At 33.4% G+C, this 15,447-nt stretch overlaps 3 protein-coding genes and 1 non-coding gene across 5 annotated transcripts; 1 reads left to right on the top strand and 3 right to left on the bottom strand.

Moving 5' to 3' along the window:
• Positions 1–1,189: 1,189 nt before the first annotated feature.
• LOC101489480 (putative disease resistance protein RGA4) lies at positions 1,190–5,448 on the bottom strand. 2 transcript variants are annotated; one of them, XM_012712775.3, is made up of 2 exons: positions 1,957–5,448; positions 1,190–1,550 (listed from the first exon to the last, which is right to left on the bottom strand). In XM_012712775.3, exon 1 carries the CDS (start codon positions 5,061–5,063, stop codon positions 1,986–1,988), a length of 3,078 nt encoding a protein of 1,025 aa, XP_012568229.1. In that variant the 5' UTR covers positions 5,064–5,448; the 3' UTR covers positions 1,190–1,550; positions 1,957–1,985. The 2 variants fall into 2 exon arrangements, with proteins under 2 accessions (XP_012568229.1, XP_004489884.1); XM_004489827.4 differs by having other exon boundaries at positions 1,190–1,664; positions 1,957–5,446.
• Positions 5,449–6,497: 1,049 nt separating this feature from the next.
• On the bottom strand, positions 6,498–9,853 carry LOC101489149 (uncharacterized). Its single transcript, XM_004489826.4, has 3 exons — positions 9,455–9,853; positions 7,844–8,011; positions 6,498–6,931 (listed from the first exon to the last, which is right to left on the bottom strand). Exons 1-3 carry the CDS (start codon positions 9,672–9,674, stop codon positions 6,717–6,719), a joined length of 603 nt encoding a protein of 200 aa, XP_004489883.1. The 5' UTR covers positions 9,675–9,853; the 3' UTR covers positions 6,498–6,716.
• Positions 9,854–10,714: 861 nt separating this feature from the next.
• LOC101488823 (uncharacterized) lies at positions 10,715–13,709 on the bottom strand. Its single transcript, XM_004489825.4, has 4 exons — positions 13,109–13,709; positions 11,960–12,167; positions 11,072–11,545; positions 10,715–10,988 (listed from the first exon to the last, which is right to left on the bottom strand). The coding sequence occupies exons 1-4, from the start codon at positions 13,650–13,652 to the stop codon at positions 10,904–10,906; spliced, it is 1,311 nt and encodes a 436-aa protein (XP_004489882.1). The 5' UTR covers positions 13,653–13,709; the 3' UTR covers positions 10,715–10,903.
• A 62-nt stretch (positions 13,710–13,771) lies between these two features.
• Positions 13,772–13,845, top strand: TRNAV-AAC (transfer RNA valine (anticodon AAC)). The gene has a single exon. It is a non-coding gene; the product is annotated as a tRNA-Val (tRNA).
• Positions 13,846–15,447: the final 1,602 nt, after the last annotated feature.

Raw genomic sequence — 15,447 nt, 5'->3', positions numbered from 1 at the left:
GCCTAACTCCAAGTGGTAAAGCCTACTATCCTAAAATGTCCTACCTTTACCTAAGCCCTATTACAACCCGAAAGTCCTTAAAAAAATGTATGTATTTACTGCATTGTAATTGCTAACTAGAATTTTTTCAAGTTTACTGCATTGTGATTGCTAACTAGAATTTTTTCAAGTCTATGGAAGCATGATGCATGTTCTAGGATTTGAGCGATAAATTCATAACCCTTTCTAAACACTTGAGAGAAATTTTGGTGAGATTGTGTGAAGAGAGAGTTGAATTCGATGAATGAATGCCAAGGTGTACAAATCTTGTTGTGTTTTTCTTTTTTTTAAAAAAACAACCATAGAGAATGATGACTATTTTGCAGTAGCAAGAATTTTGAAAATTGAGTTTGATTTAATTTGAGAAATTGAATTTAAGTGTGCATTTAACTGGACCAAATTTGAAATTAATTGTTTCTAAATGATTATTTTTGTTAGGACCGTTCATAGTTCGGTTCAGGAATAATGCTAAACCCAACTGAATTGACAACCGTTATAACAGTTTGGTTTTACCGAGAACTCAACTGTGAATGGTTCGTCCCGAACCAAACTTGTACAAAGGTTTGGTGCATAGTTTCTGTTTTTCTGAACCGACCCAAAACTACCTTTGTAAAACACTGAACTATACCTTTTTAAACCAAACTAATTCTTTGTGAACTAAATTGTATCAAATTTCCATTATTAACTGATATTATGACTATTAAGAAAAACCTCAAACTAAACCAAACTGTTGAAGTGAACCGGACCACACCGTAAAGAACCGAATAGTGACAGATACTTTACAAGCCAAACTTAACAGAAAACTTCCCATCACAATTCAGTCTTTTTGGTATGATTCGATTTAGCAGTTCAGATAAGTTTTTGGTTTTATTTTAACAGTCCTAATTGTTGTGATGAACTTATGACCTGTGAGAAGTGTCGCCTTCTCTTTCTATGCCACTGCCCTAACTTTTGGGCATTTGGGATTGGATCATAATCAATCATCAAATTCCACTGAAGATTATATTAGAAACGTGAAAAAATCTACTTTGAGAACGGACCTAATTTATTTAACTCACAAAAATTGTTTGTTTTCTACATTACAGATCAAATCATATAAGAACTTGTGTGGGATGCAAAACCATGCCTAGAATATTATCAAGAACCAAACTGGAAAATCAAAACCAAGTTAGATAAAGAAGGAAAGGAACAACATATCTATCCATGATGGTAAGCAATAGTATTTTGAACAGAATACTCTATTGCATAAAACACAATTAAAAACAAAAACATGATAAACCAGAGATATCATACAGATTCTTTGTTGTCAAAACCATATTTATTCTATATCTGCATTCTGCAGTAATGACAGACAAACCAAGATGTACAAAAGTAACAAGATAAACTTCAATGAAAAGTCGGTTGAATCTAACAGAAGAAACTTGGGTAGCATCTGTTGTTGTATGCAGCAGAACCAGATTGAATCCAAGCTGTTGTGATTGTGACCCTTGCATCTCCACTTACTTGGTTGGCTGAATTATTCACAACATACAAGTACCCTCCACTCATCATCAACCAGAGAACATATCGTAATAGCAATGATAATATGTGCTTATATGTGGTGGGGAAAAGTCTTTCTTTGCCCCCTATAGTGACAAATTAATCCAATTAAAATGTATAATATGACGCAAAAGCAATTAACTAACTATCAACCAACTCTAACAAACTAACAGAATTATTTACTCTTAACAAAGCATTGGAGCGGAATGCAAGAAGGTGATAAGTGAAACGAAGACAGAAAAACTAAAATAAAAATTGCTTGTGAAAATGAGTACATTTTCATGATTAAATAATACTAAAACAATAACTGTAAATATCAAAACATAATAATATATATATATATATATATATATATATATGCAATACACAAACACATACCTGTGATCAAAAGAACTTTTGCAGCATACTCAAAAGATCAATCTGGTGTTTCGTATTTCAATATTTTGAACATGAGCTATTTTTGGCCAATCCTCACTTGTTTCCTTTTCACATCTCTTCTCTAACTCACTGCAACTGTAAATCCTTAAACTTTCCAGACCAGTAAGGCTTTGAATGCTCATTGGAAGACACGTCAACTTCGGACAATTAGAAATTCTTAGGTCATGAAGCAAACCTAAGTTTCCTAACGATTCAGGCAAGGTTGTTAGATTCGGAAGATCCCTTACTATTAATGATTCAAGGGAAGTCATATGTTGTAAAGCCTCATCGAAACCTTCTATTTTTGAGCAATTCCAAATCATGAATGTCTTAAGAGAAGTGAGGTTTCTTAGCATACCATCTGGAAAGCATGTTAGCTCTGCATTATCATAGAACCAAAGAGATTCAAGACAAGCAAGTTTATGAATTGAACTTAGTAAATCTTGGTTGCATTTCCCTTGTATACGCATATAGTCAAGAGATGGAAGATAAGGCAGTCCTGACAAATTAGGACATTCAATTATTTCAAGTGCGGAAAGGTGAGGGAACATATTTTCTCTATCCTCCTTTGATATCCTTATCAGGTTTGGCAGCTTCTCCAATGACAGAAATTTTAGTATTATGAAACCTCCCATAACTCCACCGTTGTAGGACTCTTCGTCTATGTATATTAGACGACTCATGTTGGATATGAATAGTTCCTTTAGATAAGGTAGTTTGGCCAACTGTGGGAGGTGTAAACAACTATGGCAATCCTTAAGATATAAACACTGTAAATCATTGAGAGAAAGACTAGACATCCAGTGTGGGAAATACATGCCTTGATATCCTTCCACACCCAACTCTTGAAGCTGATGGATATGAGGTTGAAGCACATCAAGAATCTGTTCAACATTTTCCTGCAATTGGAACTCTTCATTTCTCTCCCACGACAACCACAAATGACTGAGGTGCTTACTTAACATATTGGCTTCTTTAGCATCTCTTACACTTTTCACTCTCTCGAGGTGCTTGATGTGAAGCTTTCCTTTAAGGTTTAGCTGTCCTAATTCTTCCAAAAAGAACCCTTTTTTCTGGCCAACTATATACATGCTCAAAGTCTTCAGGGAAGCCAACCTCCCTATTTGGGGAGGCAAGCATGATAAGTAGCAGCCAATCAAAGATAGATGTTTTAAAGCTTTCAAGCGTATCAAATTATTCGGCAACTGTTGGAGTTTATAACAATTGTCTAATTTCAAAATCTGCAAATTCCACAACTTACATATAGATTCTGGAAGAGTTTCAAAGTCACTCCACGAAAGATTCAAGTATCTTAGATGTTTTAAATGACCAATTGAAGATGGCACTGCTTCAATATATTCTAACTCAAGTGCCCGTAAAGAATAAAAATTTAAAACACGAGGTAAATGATTGTCACCACCAACCCCTTTCCTTGTGTAGGTCTTCAATGATTTGGCGCTACGCAACTGGATTGAATTGACTTCCCAAATGGAACTCTCCCTATAAAATGAGAGATGGCGGATTCTTTCAAATGTATTGAGAATGTCATCATTATTTGTAATGCAACACACATCTTCTGAAACAGAATGAGCAAGATCATGCACAAGATCATGCATCTTGAAACTTCTAACTTTTCCAAATTCATCTATCTCGATATCTTGAAAAAACGATCTCCAATATAATTCATTCCACACCTCGTTGCCAATATCTTCCTCGTCCAACATTTCATTAGATGAAATAAAGCCATTAGCCATCCAAAGCTCAATTAGAAATTGCTTATTTATTCTTTCATCTTTGGGAAATAGTGCACAGATGGCAAAACATTGTCTCAGTTTCACTGACAAATTCAAGTAACTTAATCTCAAGGCAGGCATGACATAATCTTCATCTTGTAAATTCCATAGCTTGCTTTCCTTGATATAGAGCCACTCTTTTTCCTCTCGTTTAAAGCACAAGAGACTTCCTAGTGCTATTGCCGCAAGAGGCACTCCCCCACATTTTTTTATTATCTCCTTCCCTATTACCACAAGCTCAGCTTGTTCTACCTCATTAGGTCCAAAAGCTCGTTGTTTAAACAATCCCCAGCAATCTATGTCAGATAGCTTTGATAACTCATGAGGTGGCGTTGTTCCCATGATTTTTGCTACCTTCCAGAGACGAGTAGTGACCAATATTGAAGCACCCTTTCCTCCACAAGCCAACAGAGGTTTCAACTCGCGCCACTTCTCTTGTTTCTCATTCCACACATCGTCCAAAACCAGCAAATATCTTTTTCTTTGCAGTACATCCTGAAGTCTTCTTTGTAGCGGCTCTAGATCCAAATCCTCGCAGGCCTTCTTAGTTGTCGATTCAATGATGGCTCTGGTCATTCTTTTCAAACTAAAATCTTCCGAAACACACACCCAAATGCTCAGTTCAAAGTGGTTGACTATCCTCTCGTCATTGAAGACGAGTTGGGCAAGTGTTGTTTTACCTAGTCCACCTAGGCCTACAATTGGATAGACAGATAAGTCCTCCAATTGAGATCCATCACCTACCAAAAAGTCTACTATTTTATCCTTATGTCCGTCTCTTCCATAGACTTGAGGTTGTGAAATGATCGAGGTGGTTTGGCGCCAATCAAGCACTCCAATTCTCTTCTCTCTAACTATCTCAGTCAAATGAAACTTACTCTTTTCTTCAGCTACTTCATCTAACCTCTCTCTTATGCTCTTCATTTTCTTAGCAATTTTGTAACGGAAAGCAACATGCTTGGGATGAAAAGATGATAAGAAAGAGCTTTGTACCTTGCGTGACAGTCCTTTGTATTCCATCTCCAATGCTTTGGTAGCACACTCGTCCAAAATATCATCAAGAACATGAGCAGCATCTTTGAGCTTAAGCAACCAATCCTTGATGGCTCTGTTTGAAAATTGTTGCTCTTCGGCATCTTCAAGAGTAGCCTTGATTGTCGTGAGCAAGCTGGCAAGACTCTTCAAGTCTCGATCAAAACCAAAAAACAGACCAAGCTCATTTTGAATGAGTGAGCTTAAATTGTGAAGCACAAGTTCAAGTACAGCCTCTGCCATCTTTTCAAGCTCTTTGTGAATGAATGAGTGAGTTGAAATTTGTAACTCTCAAAATGAAAATACAGGTTTGTTTGTGTGGTTGAATCAAGCAAGTAGATTAACAATAACAATAACAAGTGATATATGGTAGAAAATGTGAAGTCAACAAGAGAACACTCATCGTTGGATTCTTGCTTAAAGTTGCTGCTATTTTCTTTTTTTATATTTTATGGAAATTTCTGTGTAAACAACAAGATCAACAGGAAAGGTGAGAAAATAAAACAATCTAATAAGTCATAATCGGTGGAACTTTCCTGTATTATTACCGTAAGGCGTTACAATATTTACATTTAAATAAGAAATTCTTTAATCTTCGTTAAATTCTAACTCAACTCGATATCTCACAATTATGTATGAGTTTTTTATCGTAATTATATCATCTCATCTAAAAAAAACTTTCAATTTTTTTTTATTTTTAAAAGTAACCTTTTAATCCCGTAAAAAAAGTAATATTTCTTATATTAATTCATTCATATTGGTGAAGATGTATCTGCAAACAGATTCACATTATTCAGGTTAATAACAGAAAATGATAAAATATCTACAAGTGTTCAACATATTCATGCCTTGGGATATGTAATGCCAAAATCGTTGATCGAATTTGTAATTGATTGAAGTTAATTTATCAATCTGAATCAAACAAATATCACAACAAGGCGGAAAACAAATAACGTAACACCAAGACGACAAACAAAACACTGCACCAGGATAATGAAATCTCGAATAAAATGTGAAGGAAAAACTAAATACACGTGGAAATAAAAAAAATGTGAAAGAAAAACTAAATCGACGTGAAAATATTTATTTAGATAAAAGAAGAGAAAAAAATGAGATAGAAGAAAAATTGCAAGAAAAAAGATAATCTTAGATCACTAATTTTTAAAAGATAAAATAGAAGAAAAATGCTAAAAAGAAGAATAGTGGCAGCCGTATTTTTCAAGAGGGAAAAAAATTGCCCGTAACATAAATTAGTTATAGTTTACATTTTGTTTCTAGTCTCTTACATGCTTATTTGTGTAATGTTCAAATAATTTTGCGGTTAGGGATAAATATATGCTTTTAATATTCTTCAATCAACTTTCTTTCAAACTAAATGTCATTTTAAAAGACCCTAACAGAATTATATGAATAATAACTTGCATTGCTGCTGCTACTACTAGCTCCTTATGTCGATTGATTCTTTGAGTGTTTATAGTGACTTGGATTGGGCTAGTGACTACTGTCCTGTATGACGGTAGATCTACATCTAGTTCTTGTATTTTATTTGGTTCAAAATTGATTTTCTGAATGCTAAGGAGAGGTTTGGCTCATACCACTGCTGAAATTTTTGTGGATTCAAATTTGTTGTGTGACAATCTTAGTTATATAATTCACCAAGTATCTAGAAAGCCTTAGTACGCTGAATGAAAAATCTACACACTCTGCACTGCTATTCATATAATTCTCAAGAATGGTATTAAAAAATTATACTAAGAAATTGTCAGCAATGTTAGGTGAAGGATACTACTTATGGAGGCCCTTTCTTTAGAGAAAATAAAGATATTGTAAGATAACAGAAAAGAAGCTGTAATGTTAGTGTAAATTGTGGTTGATATCATGACGCAGAAACTAAGACTACGGATCTCGATTCATCATTTCATCTCTATCTATGAAACGCTCAAGCAGCTCCTTCTCTTGCAAAACCAAACAGTCATTTGCCTTGCCAAACCATTCATACCGGTTTTTTGCTATATAATCATAGACAGCATCCCTTATTGGAGTTGGAATCACCCACAGCGAGCTTAAAGCAGAGTAAGGGAATGGCAAGTATGACAGTACGCGCAATGCAGCTGCATAATAATATGTCACAATGAGATTGACAAAAAATGACATGAAAAACAGCACAGTAGTTAAAATGTAATTAAAATATGTTCATCCGTTATGTATATTGATCCAAATATTTAAAACTTGTTCTAAAGGATGTCTTTGACAAGTTCACTAAATTTAGACTGAGAGCTTATTCATCATCATACAATATGGAAGAATATGGACTACACCAGAAAATTTTCACATTCTAAGAAACAAATACAACTTTTGAAACATTGACAGTTGGTAAGCATAATCAATAAACATCTCCCAAGGTCAGAGTCCATATAAATATTAGAAGATGAGAAGCATCATCAATGTATGTTATATTACTTTGGACAGAAGATTATGAACTGATTTTTCAACCTGGAATGGTTATTTGCGAAATAATGAGAGATAAGAATGATAAATGAACTAATTTTTCTCTTCATCCAAACCAGAGGACAGAGATTGTGTTCCCCTATTTTACTAGAATTATGAGTTTAGTTCTAGTTTAAATAAAGGTTAGTGAACTTGCCTAAGAAATATGGAAACTATTCATCAAATACTCTTAAGATATTATAAGATATTTTCATACAGTTTAACACTAGACCTCCCTTTCTACCCAATAATGAAACATTTCTGCCTTGGTCAACTCAACATAGTAACAAATACATGATTGCTAAAATTTAGTCAGTAATATGAAGTATCCATGTGCAGAGATCTAAACACTCAAGATACAGAGAAAATCTTTGAATGGTCCTTCTCAAGTTACTAGATATCAGCTGGATTTAATGTTCAAACTGTATGCACACACAAGCGTGCCGAAACCAAAGTTATGCAGTAAAATAGTTTAAAGAAAGAAAAAAGAACACAATGGATGTTGGAGTAAATTAAGTAAGTGAGTGAATTCTAACCAGTAGATCCCTGAGAGAATACATTCAGGCCTTCAATAAATAAAAAGCGACGTAGGACATCCTCTCGCTCAAGACCGGTTGCTCTCAAATAGGGCTCAGCAGCGTTAGACTGAACGCAACAGAATTTGATCTTTCTGTCCTTGTCAGCTTTTATTACCAATTTCACTCCTGCCAATACATAATTATCATAAATATAATGCAAAACATTAGGCTACTGATTAAAATTTTATTCTACAATGAAATGGAATATAAACAATTGAGGACAAACCTGCAACAATGCATAAGATAATAGAAATGGGAATAGTGACAGGGTAAACAATAAGTTTAAGTTGTGATAGCTCAATCTTAAGGCTCATTTTATGTATTATTCCCCTCAATGATTTCCATGGAAGTGGGGTGGGGGACTACAGGAAAGTCATTGACCAGTAATTAAGTCATATTTTGAAAACATAATTCAACTATCAAACTACGTGTAAAATGCCATGAAAACACCATGTCTAACAGCCATAGTTTCTACAACTATATCTTATTCAACATTACAGAGGCTGCCTTGTTCCCACAGCTAAATTTATTCTCAATAAATGACATAAATTATACTCTAGCCTCTAACAAAATATTCGTATAAACTGATTGGGTGCTAACTGTTAATAATACAATACTAATAGGAACACTAAATAAGGAACAGCAGCTCGAATACCAATTATTAGGGACGTCTGCCAACCACGATGAATACCAATTAAAAATAAACCACATTCTTCAACTACTAAATAAAGAAGATTCTCTGCCATTTGCCTTCCCTGAACTCAGGTTTAAATTGTGGTCACAATTGCAATTGCTGTTACATTGTGATTAGTAATTTTTTGACAAATGTAGCTTATGCGGCACAAATATGAACACAGTGTGATTGTAGAAACCTCGATAACTTCAATACTGCAATTGCATACCACAATAAAAACTGCCTTTTAACATTTCAATGCATGGAAATTTGAATAGGTTAAATTGAATCATTGTGCACAAAACATGAACAAGGCACCATATAATCATGCTTACGAGTAGGAAGCAACACGAAGCTGAGGATTCTAAACTAATAATGACCCTAAAAAACACCACGAAAAATCCATTGCACATCAAAATACAAAAAGCCTTATAGAAGCAAATCTACATTTATTTATTATTCAAAGAAAGAAACGATATAGAACATTCTTCCCCAATGTGATTAGAAGGTTTGATCAATTATACAACCTATTCCTATCTTTCACTCTATGTAGCACCGACATTTTAAATAGAAGACATGTTTGGCGTCCGACATGTGTTGGTATCACATACCAACATGACACCACCGCACATGATTACATTCAATAACTTTTATTTTATCAAATTACTATTACATATGTCAGTGCATCATTGCTTTTACCAATTGGCCGACACATTGTAAAAGCTACAATATTACCCTAATTACGGCATTCTTAAAAACTGAAGCCCTAATCTTTTATTTAAAATTTTAGACAGAACAAGCGATCGAGCAAAAGAACACACCATTCTCAGTTCCTAGTAAATAACAACACATGAAATCAAAGATTGCTGAAAACAGAGAGTGGAGAATGGGAATACCTCGGTGGCAGAGATGACAAACGCCGTCGTAAAGGACAACTCTAGGTTGAAGCAATTTGGGAATGACAACCTTAACAACGGAAGAAGCAGAACCGTCCACGTCAGCGACGGTAGTGGAAGTGGAAGACAACAAACGAAGTAATGAAAGAGACGAGGATCTGATTGTTGCCGTGTCGGACAAGCTTCTAGCGAAACCTGTTTTCATCATAATGATATTCATCCTCTTGATTTGCGTTGTGTTGTGTTTGCAAGTTGCAACAGAAAAGCGCTAAATAGGTTCTCACTCTTTTAACAAACTAAATTACTCTACTCTGTCTCTACAACCATCTGCCTGTAATAAAGAGCTTATTTTCTCTAATCCAGATGATTTCTGTATTAATAATTAATTGATGATTTACTTGTACCAAAAATAAGTTGATGGATTAAGATAACATTTAAGAAAAAGTATAATCTGCTATGCCATCGGTGTAACTTTTTTTTTTTTTTACAAGGTGTAACTTAATTTTGGATCATTTTGTTACAAATTAAAAAAAAATTATTATTTTGGCATCATATAATTTTAAAAAAATTCTCCCAAACGAGACACTTTAATTAATATTCACCATTAATAGTGAAAAATAGTTTTACACATACTTCTAATCACGTCTCACTATTTAAATACTTGCATAAGTATTTTAAAAAATAATTGTGACATTTAAATACTTGCATAAATTTTAAAAGATTTGTGTAAAAAAAATTCCAATATATATAAAAGTTAAACTCTTCTCTTTATTGATATTATATTTGAGTTGAGTGCATGTAATTTCTTGTCCAAAAATAAATTCTTATTAAATTTGTTTTTAAAAGTGACAAGTTTTTTCGTAACCTCAGAAGTTTGATCGCAAATCTTTACACTTGTGTGTGAAGAATATCTATTCTGTTTATATATAAAAAGATTTAAGTTTTTTAATCCAATCAAACTAGGGTACAAGCCTAACAACACATGAGGGATTAGCTAATTAAACCAGAGCTTGATTAAAGGAAACTCCATTTCTGACTAGCTAATTTGTGCATATGAACCTATTTTATACCATGGAAATCTTCAAATATGGCTCGATAGCATAAAAAGACTTGTACAACTTCAAGGATCTTAATTCTTAAATATCCACACTTAAGGATACCTCAGTACCAAACCCTTTTCTTATCAAAAAAAAAAAAATAACTAAGATTCACTCGTAGCTAGTGAAGATGATTCAAATAAACCCTAGTTTGACCTCAATGTAGATGAAAGAATGCTTTGATATTTATAACAACTACTAATATAGGATCGTCCATGTTTCTATAGCACAACAATACTACACTACGCCACTACTTCATCATACACTAAATCAAAAATTGCCATTCGAGGCCAAACTAAAAAGTGTCATTGCATCCTGGGTGAGGGTTTAGATTTTGGTCATTAACAATTTACTAACTATCCTTTGAAGCAATGGAAGATTTTGATCCGTACTTGGAGAAAACATCATTTAAAACAGCCTTTTCCCTGATCTTTAACCTGCACCGTAACAACTATACATGAGAAATGAACACAAAGCTTAAAGTCATTGCTAAAACCAACTATCATGCACAGGGAATCACCTTTTTGCAGATCCAGGGACATCTAAAACCTTTGTTACATTCTTTTTGGAAGTTGGTTTTTTGTTGGGGGCATGTTTTTGTTTAACTTTGACAGGTAACTTCTTCTCAGCAGAGGGGTTTCTGTCAACCTGTTCTGAGGGAAGTGAATCAATTTCGGAATCATTACTCATTTCTATGCAGTAATCACTATCGACCTTCAAAGCAGTGGAAAACTCTTCATTCTCCCCATCACTTTCTTGTTGCTCATCCGAATCATCTAAATCGGTCTCGTCCCAGGAAGCAAGAGCAGAATCGTCCATATTGGAATCCTTATTTGAATCTTCTTCAAAGGAGGCCAAGAGGGGTAGAGCATTGTTGAGATTCTTGCTTAACCTCAGCGAAGAAGAGGAAGACTGTGCATTTACGAGTTCGCATTTTATCTGCTTCTGAATTTTGCCAAAAGTAATAGTTTGTCCTGTGTATAACTCTACAAACCTGAGAGAAGAGAGAGAAATTGAGTTAGTATTAGTGTAAGAGACTAGTACAGTAAAAACAACTTGAGAAAAGTAGACCAAGAAGGAAACTCTTCTCAATGACACACCACAAGTACAATGAACAAAATTGAACAGATCCAGATGCTACACACATGCACTCACTTTATTTAAGTTCAGTAAAATAACATGAAAAAGCTTGAACCAATCATCCAAGAAAAGTAAACCATCTTTTACTAAATTCATATTTTTCCATTATGATAAATCCTAGCTATCTAAAGTTTTAAGGTTGTCAAGGTTCATGAAGTTATCACCAGTGATATATTTTTCATTACAATAGTGCCATGCATTGTGTTGTATCAAACTAAATATACTCTTCATTATTTTCTATTGTTTAAAGTTTGAGGTCAGAACACACCTAATTGCATCTTGTTCATGCTTGAAATCAACAAAAGCAAAACCCTTGCAGATAGGATCCCGTGTCTTCTTGTTTCCGGTAACAGCAGGGACAATATTTGTTATTCCTGGAATCCCTTGAAGAGCAGATTTCAAATCCCTATCGATGTTCTTTTTCTTTGGTAGATTCACCAAGCGCACTCGGTTTCGAACAGGAACAACTTTTTCATCTGCAAAGTACAATTTCAAACTGTAAGCTCAACAGTTAGAAGACAGCATTGGACTAGACCCCAGCATTTTTTAACAAATCTTCAAATTATTTCTAGTCCCCCTTAACACAACAGTTGTGCAGTTCAATACAAGTCAAATAATTAAAAATGTATGAAAAGATAAAAAAACAGAAATCTAGAGAGAAAAAAATGAGATGCAAAACAATTTGAAAAATTCCTTTACAACTAAGCATTAGTGCACAAGTTATGTTTAATTATACCAACCAATAAGCATTGATATCACTTACGTTATAGTGTTATACCTGGTATTTTTATGTGTACCAGTGCTCCACATATTTAAGTCGTTGGATTAATATAGTTGTTAGAAGTGAAGGCTATATTGCAAAGATAAGGCTGCTGCAAGCCTTTTCTCTTGCAGAGGTAAGGCTACATACATCTACCACTCCCAGACCCCGCCCCTGGTGGGAGCCTCGTGCACTGTGTTTCCCTTTATCCGTATAATTGTTAGATTGGTATACTAACCAAATGGTTTAAACATGCAGTGTCTCGATACACTAATAAAAAGGTGGCTGTACCACAAGTTCCCCATAAGAATTATTCTCTAAGACAAACTAGAATGTGTACTCCTTGGTGTATTAAGGAATAATCAAGCAGTCATGCATACTCAAAAACAATTAAGATTATTTGTTTTGCTCTCTTAAGTGAATTGCCCATTTCAGATGAGCCAACTCCTACGGAAAAATGCTTTATGAACAGACCAGCTATAATCACAATACATGACCAAGGACATGAAGAAAACCCCATCATCAAAAGCATAATAATTTCACCAAACAAATCATTTTAGCCAACAGGGTACAACCAAAAATATTCAAAAAATTAATAAATAAATAAAAATTTAAAAAAAAAATAAAAAATAAAAAAAAGTGGTTATAGTGAGTTACCTGTCTTCTTTGGTGCATTAGTTTTGGAGGCAGTGTTAACAGGATTGGTCTTAAGCTTTTTCAAATTAGCAGCTTGGACTTGTTTACTCTGCTGCATTTCTTCAAACAGCTTATCTTCAATTGAAGTATCATACACTTTCCCTTCACCAAACCCCTTCGGCTTCCTCTCCAACCATTTCTTCATCTCATTCTCATTAAACGAAACCACCTCTTCTTCATCATCATCAACCTCATCTTCTCCACCTCCTTCATCATCTTCGTATTCGTAACTAACATCCCCGTCGTCGAAGTTCTCATCCAATTCAACAACATCAGCTTTTCTGCGCAATTGCTTCTTCGCGGTCGCCGGGACGAATCCGCCGCCGCGTATAGCGCGCAGGCTCTTCGCGCGGAGTTGCCGGAATTGTTGGAAGTCGAATTTCGAAACAAAAGAAGAGCGAGGATAAATGACACGTGTGGATTGTAGATAACGACACGTGTGACTTTTTCCAGAGAGAACCTGCACCGAATTGTTGGGTGCCGGAAATGGAGTTGAACAGAGCATTCTTTTCTTCGGTACTCGCAGGGATAGTGTGAACTTCACCCGCTTAATGGATAAAAGGAGTTTTCACATTATTACAATTATTCATTTATATAGTGTAGAGTAAAATGTAATGTCAACAAGGTTTCGTGGTGTAGTTGGTTATCACGTCAGTCTAACACACTGAAGGTCTCCGGTTCGAGTCCGGGCGAAGCCATTTAAATTTTCGTTTTTGTTCCAAAGAAAAAAGTTAATACTTTTATAATTTGGGCTCTTTTTTGTTGTGATACTGGACTTTTTAATTCATCAACCATTTCAAATGTGAATTTGGATCCAAAAAAAAATGAAAATGATCTCCTATGCCTCAAATCATACATCCTGCCCTGAAAAGCATATAAAATCTTTTAATTTAATCCTTAACCAGCTTTAAATATATAGACATAGCAATTTTTTATAGAAAACTTCAACTATGTGAGATATTACATTAAGAGTTTAACATTATAACATTAAATACTAAAGTTTAAATTTTATCTAAAATAATTGTAAAATTATCATTTGTATGATTTTAAGTAATAATAATTTTTCCCTAATTTTTGTTTTAAAAAATATACTCAAAATTTTGAATTTTCCAAAAATATAAAATTATTCTAAACCCATGTGTGATATATTTTTTTATGTAAAATTAACGCGATTAAATACGGGTGTGATATTTTTAAAAATGTAAAAGTAGTTAAAGTCGTTAAAGCAAATTTATGTTCATCATACTCTACTTTAGTCATTCGCCCTTTTTTCTGTTGAATTAAAATATGTTTTTTTTCTTTCTTTTTGCCACATCTTGTTGGTGTCAAATGAAGGATAAAAGTTCCATATTAGATGTACAATTGATATTTAACACTATATAAATGAGAAGACTTATATACACAATGTTTTAAGGTTATTGGTCAAGATACGTTGTTCAATTCATTTATGTTATTGTTTTTAGTTTAATATAATGATCATCCAGACTCATTCAAGACCCAACAATAGTTTTAAAGTAGATGATTTGCGTGATTAAGGGTTTGTTTGATTTACATCTAAAAAACTCTATTTTAGTATTTTAAAATTTAAAAACTAAAAAACTTGTTTTGATTACTTATTTTTAAAAACTATTTTGTAAAACTATTTTTAATATTATATTTTTTAAAACTAAAAAAGCAAAACAGATAAATAATGTTTTACTTTTCATTTTTCAGTTATTTTAACTCTTTAACAAAAAATTATTTTAAAAATTAGAATTGTCAAACATATTTTTTTTAAATTTTCTTTTTGAAAACAATTTTGTAAAATTTATTTATAAAATAATTTTAAAAATTAAAAAGTAAAACAGAATAAAATAACCCTAACTCCTTGGATACATAAATGTCATACGATTGATTGCCGGTAGCTTAATATAAATTGTGATGATCCCTAAACCTCCTTTGTGAAGCAGTAAGCTCCACCATTCTATTTTTCATTTTTTTGCATCTCCTAAATTTTTTAAATTTACAATGCCCAATGTCTCATAACAATGAAAGATATGTTTGTCTAACAAAAAAAAAAAAGAAGAGATATTAGTGCAGATGTGGATAAATATATCTTTAAATTTTATAAATTGATAAATATATCTTTGAAATTATAAAATAGTAAAAATACATATTTACATTTTTATCATTAAAAATTATAATGTGATATGTTAATTTAATATTAGACTCTTTCATATTGAGATCGGATTACCATAAACAAATCACATATATCAAAATATATAATGACAAAAATTTACATATGAATTATTTGAATTGAT

The sequence above is a fragment of the Cicer arietinum genome, chromosome 2 (genome assembly GCF_000331145.2).
Source record: "Cicer arietinum cultivar CDC Frontier isolate Library 1 chromosome 2, Cicar.CDCFrontier_v2.0, whole genome shotgun sequence".
In the NCBI taxonomy this organism is placed as follows: domain Eukaryota; kingdom Viridiplantae; phylum Streptophyta; class Magnoliopsida; order Fabales; family Fabaceae; genus Cicer; species Cicer arietinum.
Note: the sequence above shows the minus strand (reverse complement) of the source record. Positions and strands in the feature narration are given on the sequence as shown.

Coding starts and splice junctions, on each gene's coding strand:
- LOC101489149 (XM_004489826.4), bottom strand. CDS start 9,674: ATGAATATCATTATGATGAAAACAGGTTTCGCTAGAAGCTTGTCCGAC. Junction 8,012..9,454: donor TTGTCATCTCTGCCACCGAG/GTATTCCCATTC, acceptor ATGTATTGGCAG/GAGTGAAATTGGTAATAAAA. Junction 6,932..7,843: donor ATTCTCTCAGGGATCTACTG/GTTAGAATTCAC, acceptor ATTATTATGCAG/CTGCATTGCGCGTACTGTCA.
- LOC101489480 (XM_012712775.3), bottom strand. CDS start 5,063: ATGGCAGAGGCTGTACTTGAACTTGTGCTTCACAATTTAAGCTCACTC.
- LOC101488823 (XM_004489825.4), bottom strand. CDS start 13,652: ATGCTCTGTTCAACTCCATTTCCGGCACCCAACAATTCGGTGCAGGTT. Junction 11,546..11,959: donor CATGAACAAGATGCAATTAG/GTGTGTTCTGAC, acceptor CTCTTCTCTCAG/GTTTGTAGAGTTATACACAG. Junction 10,989..11,071: donor GTCCCTGGATCTGCAAAAAG/GTGATTCCCTGT, acceptor GTTACGGTGCAG/GTTAAAGATCAGGGAAAAGG.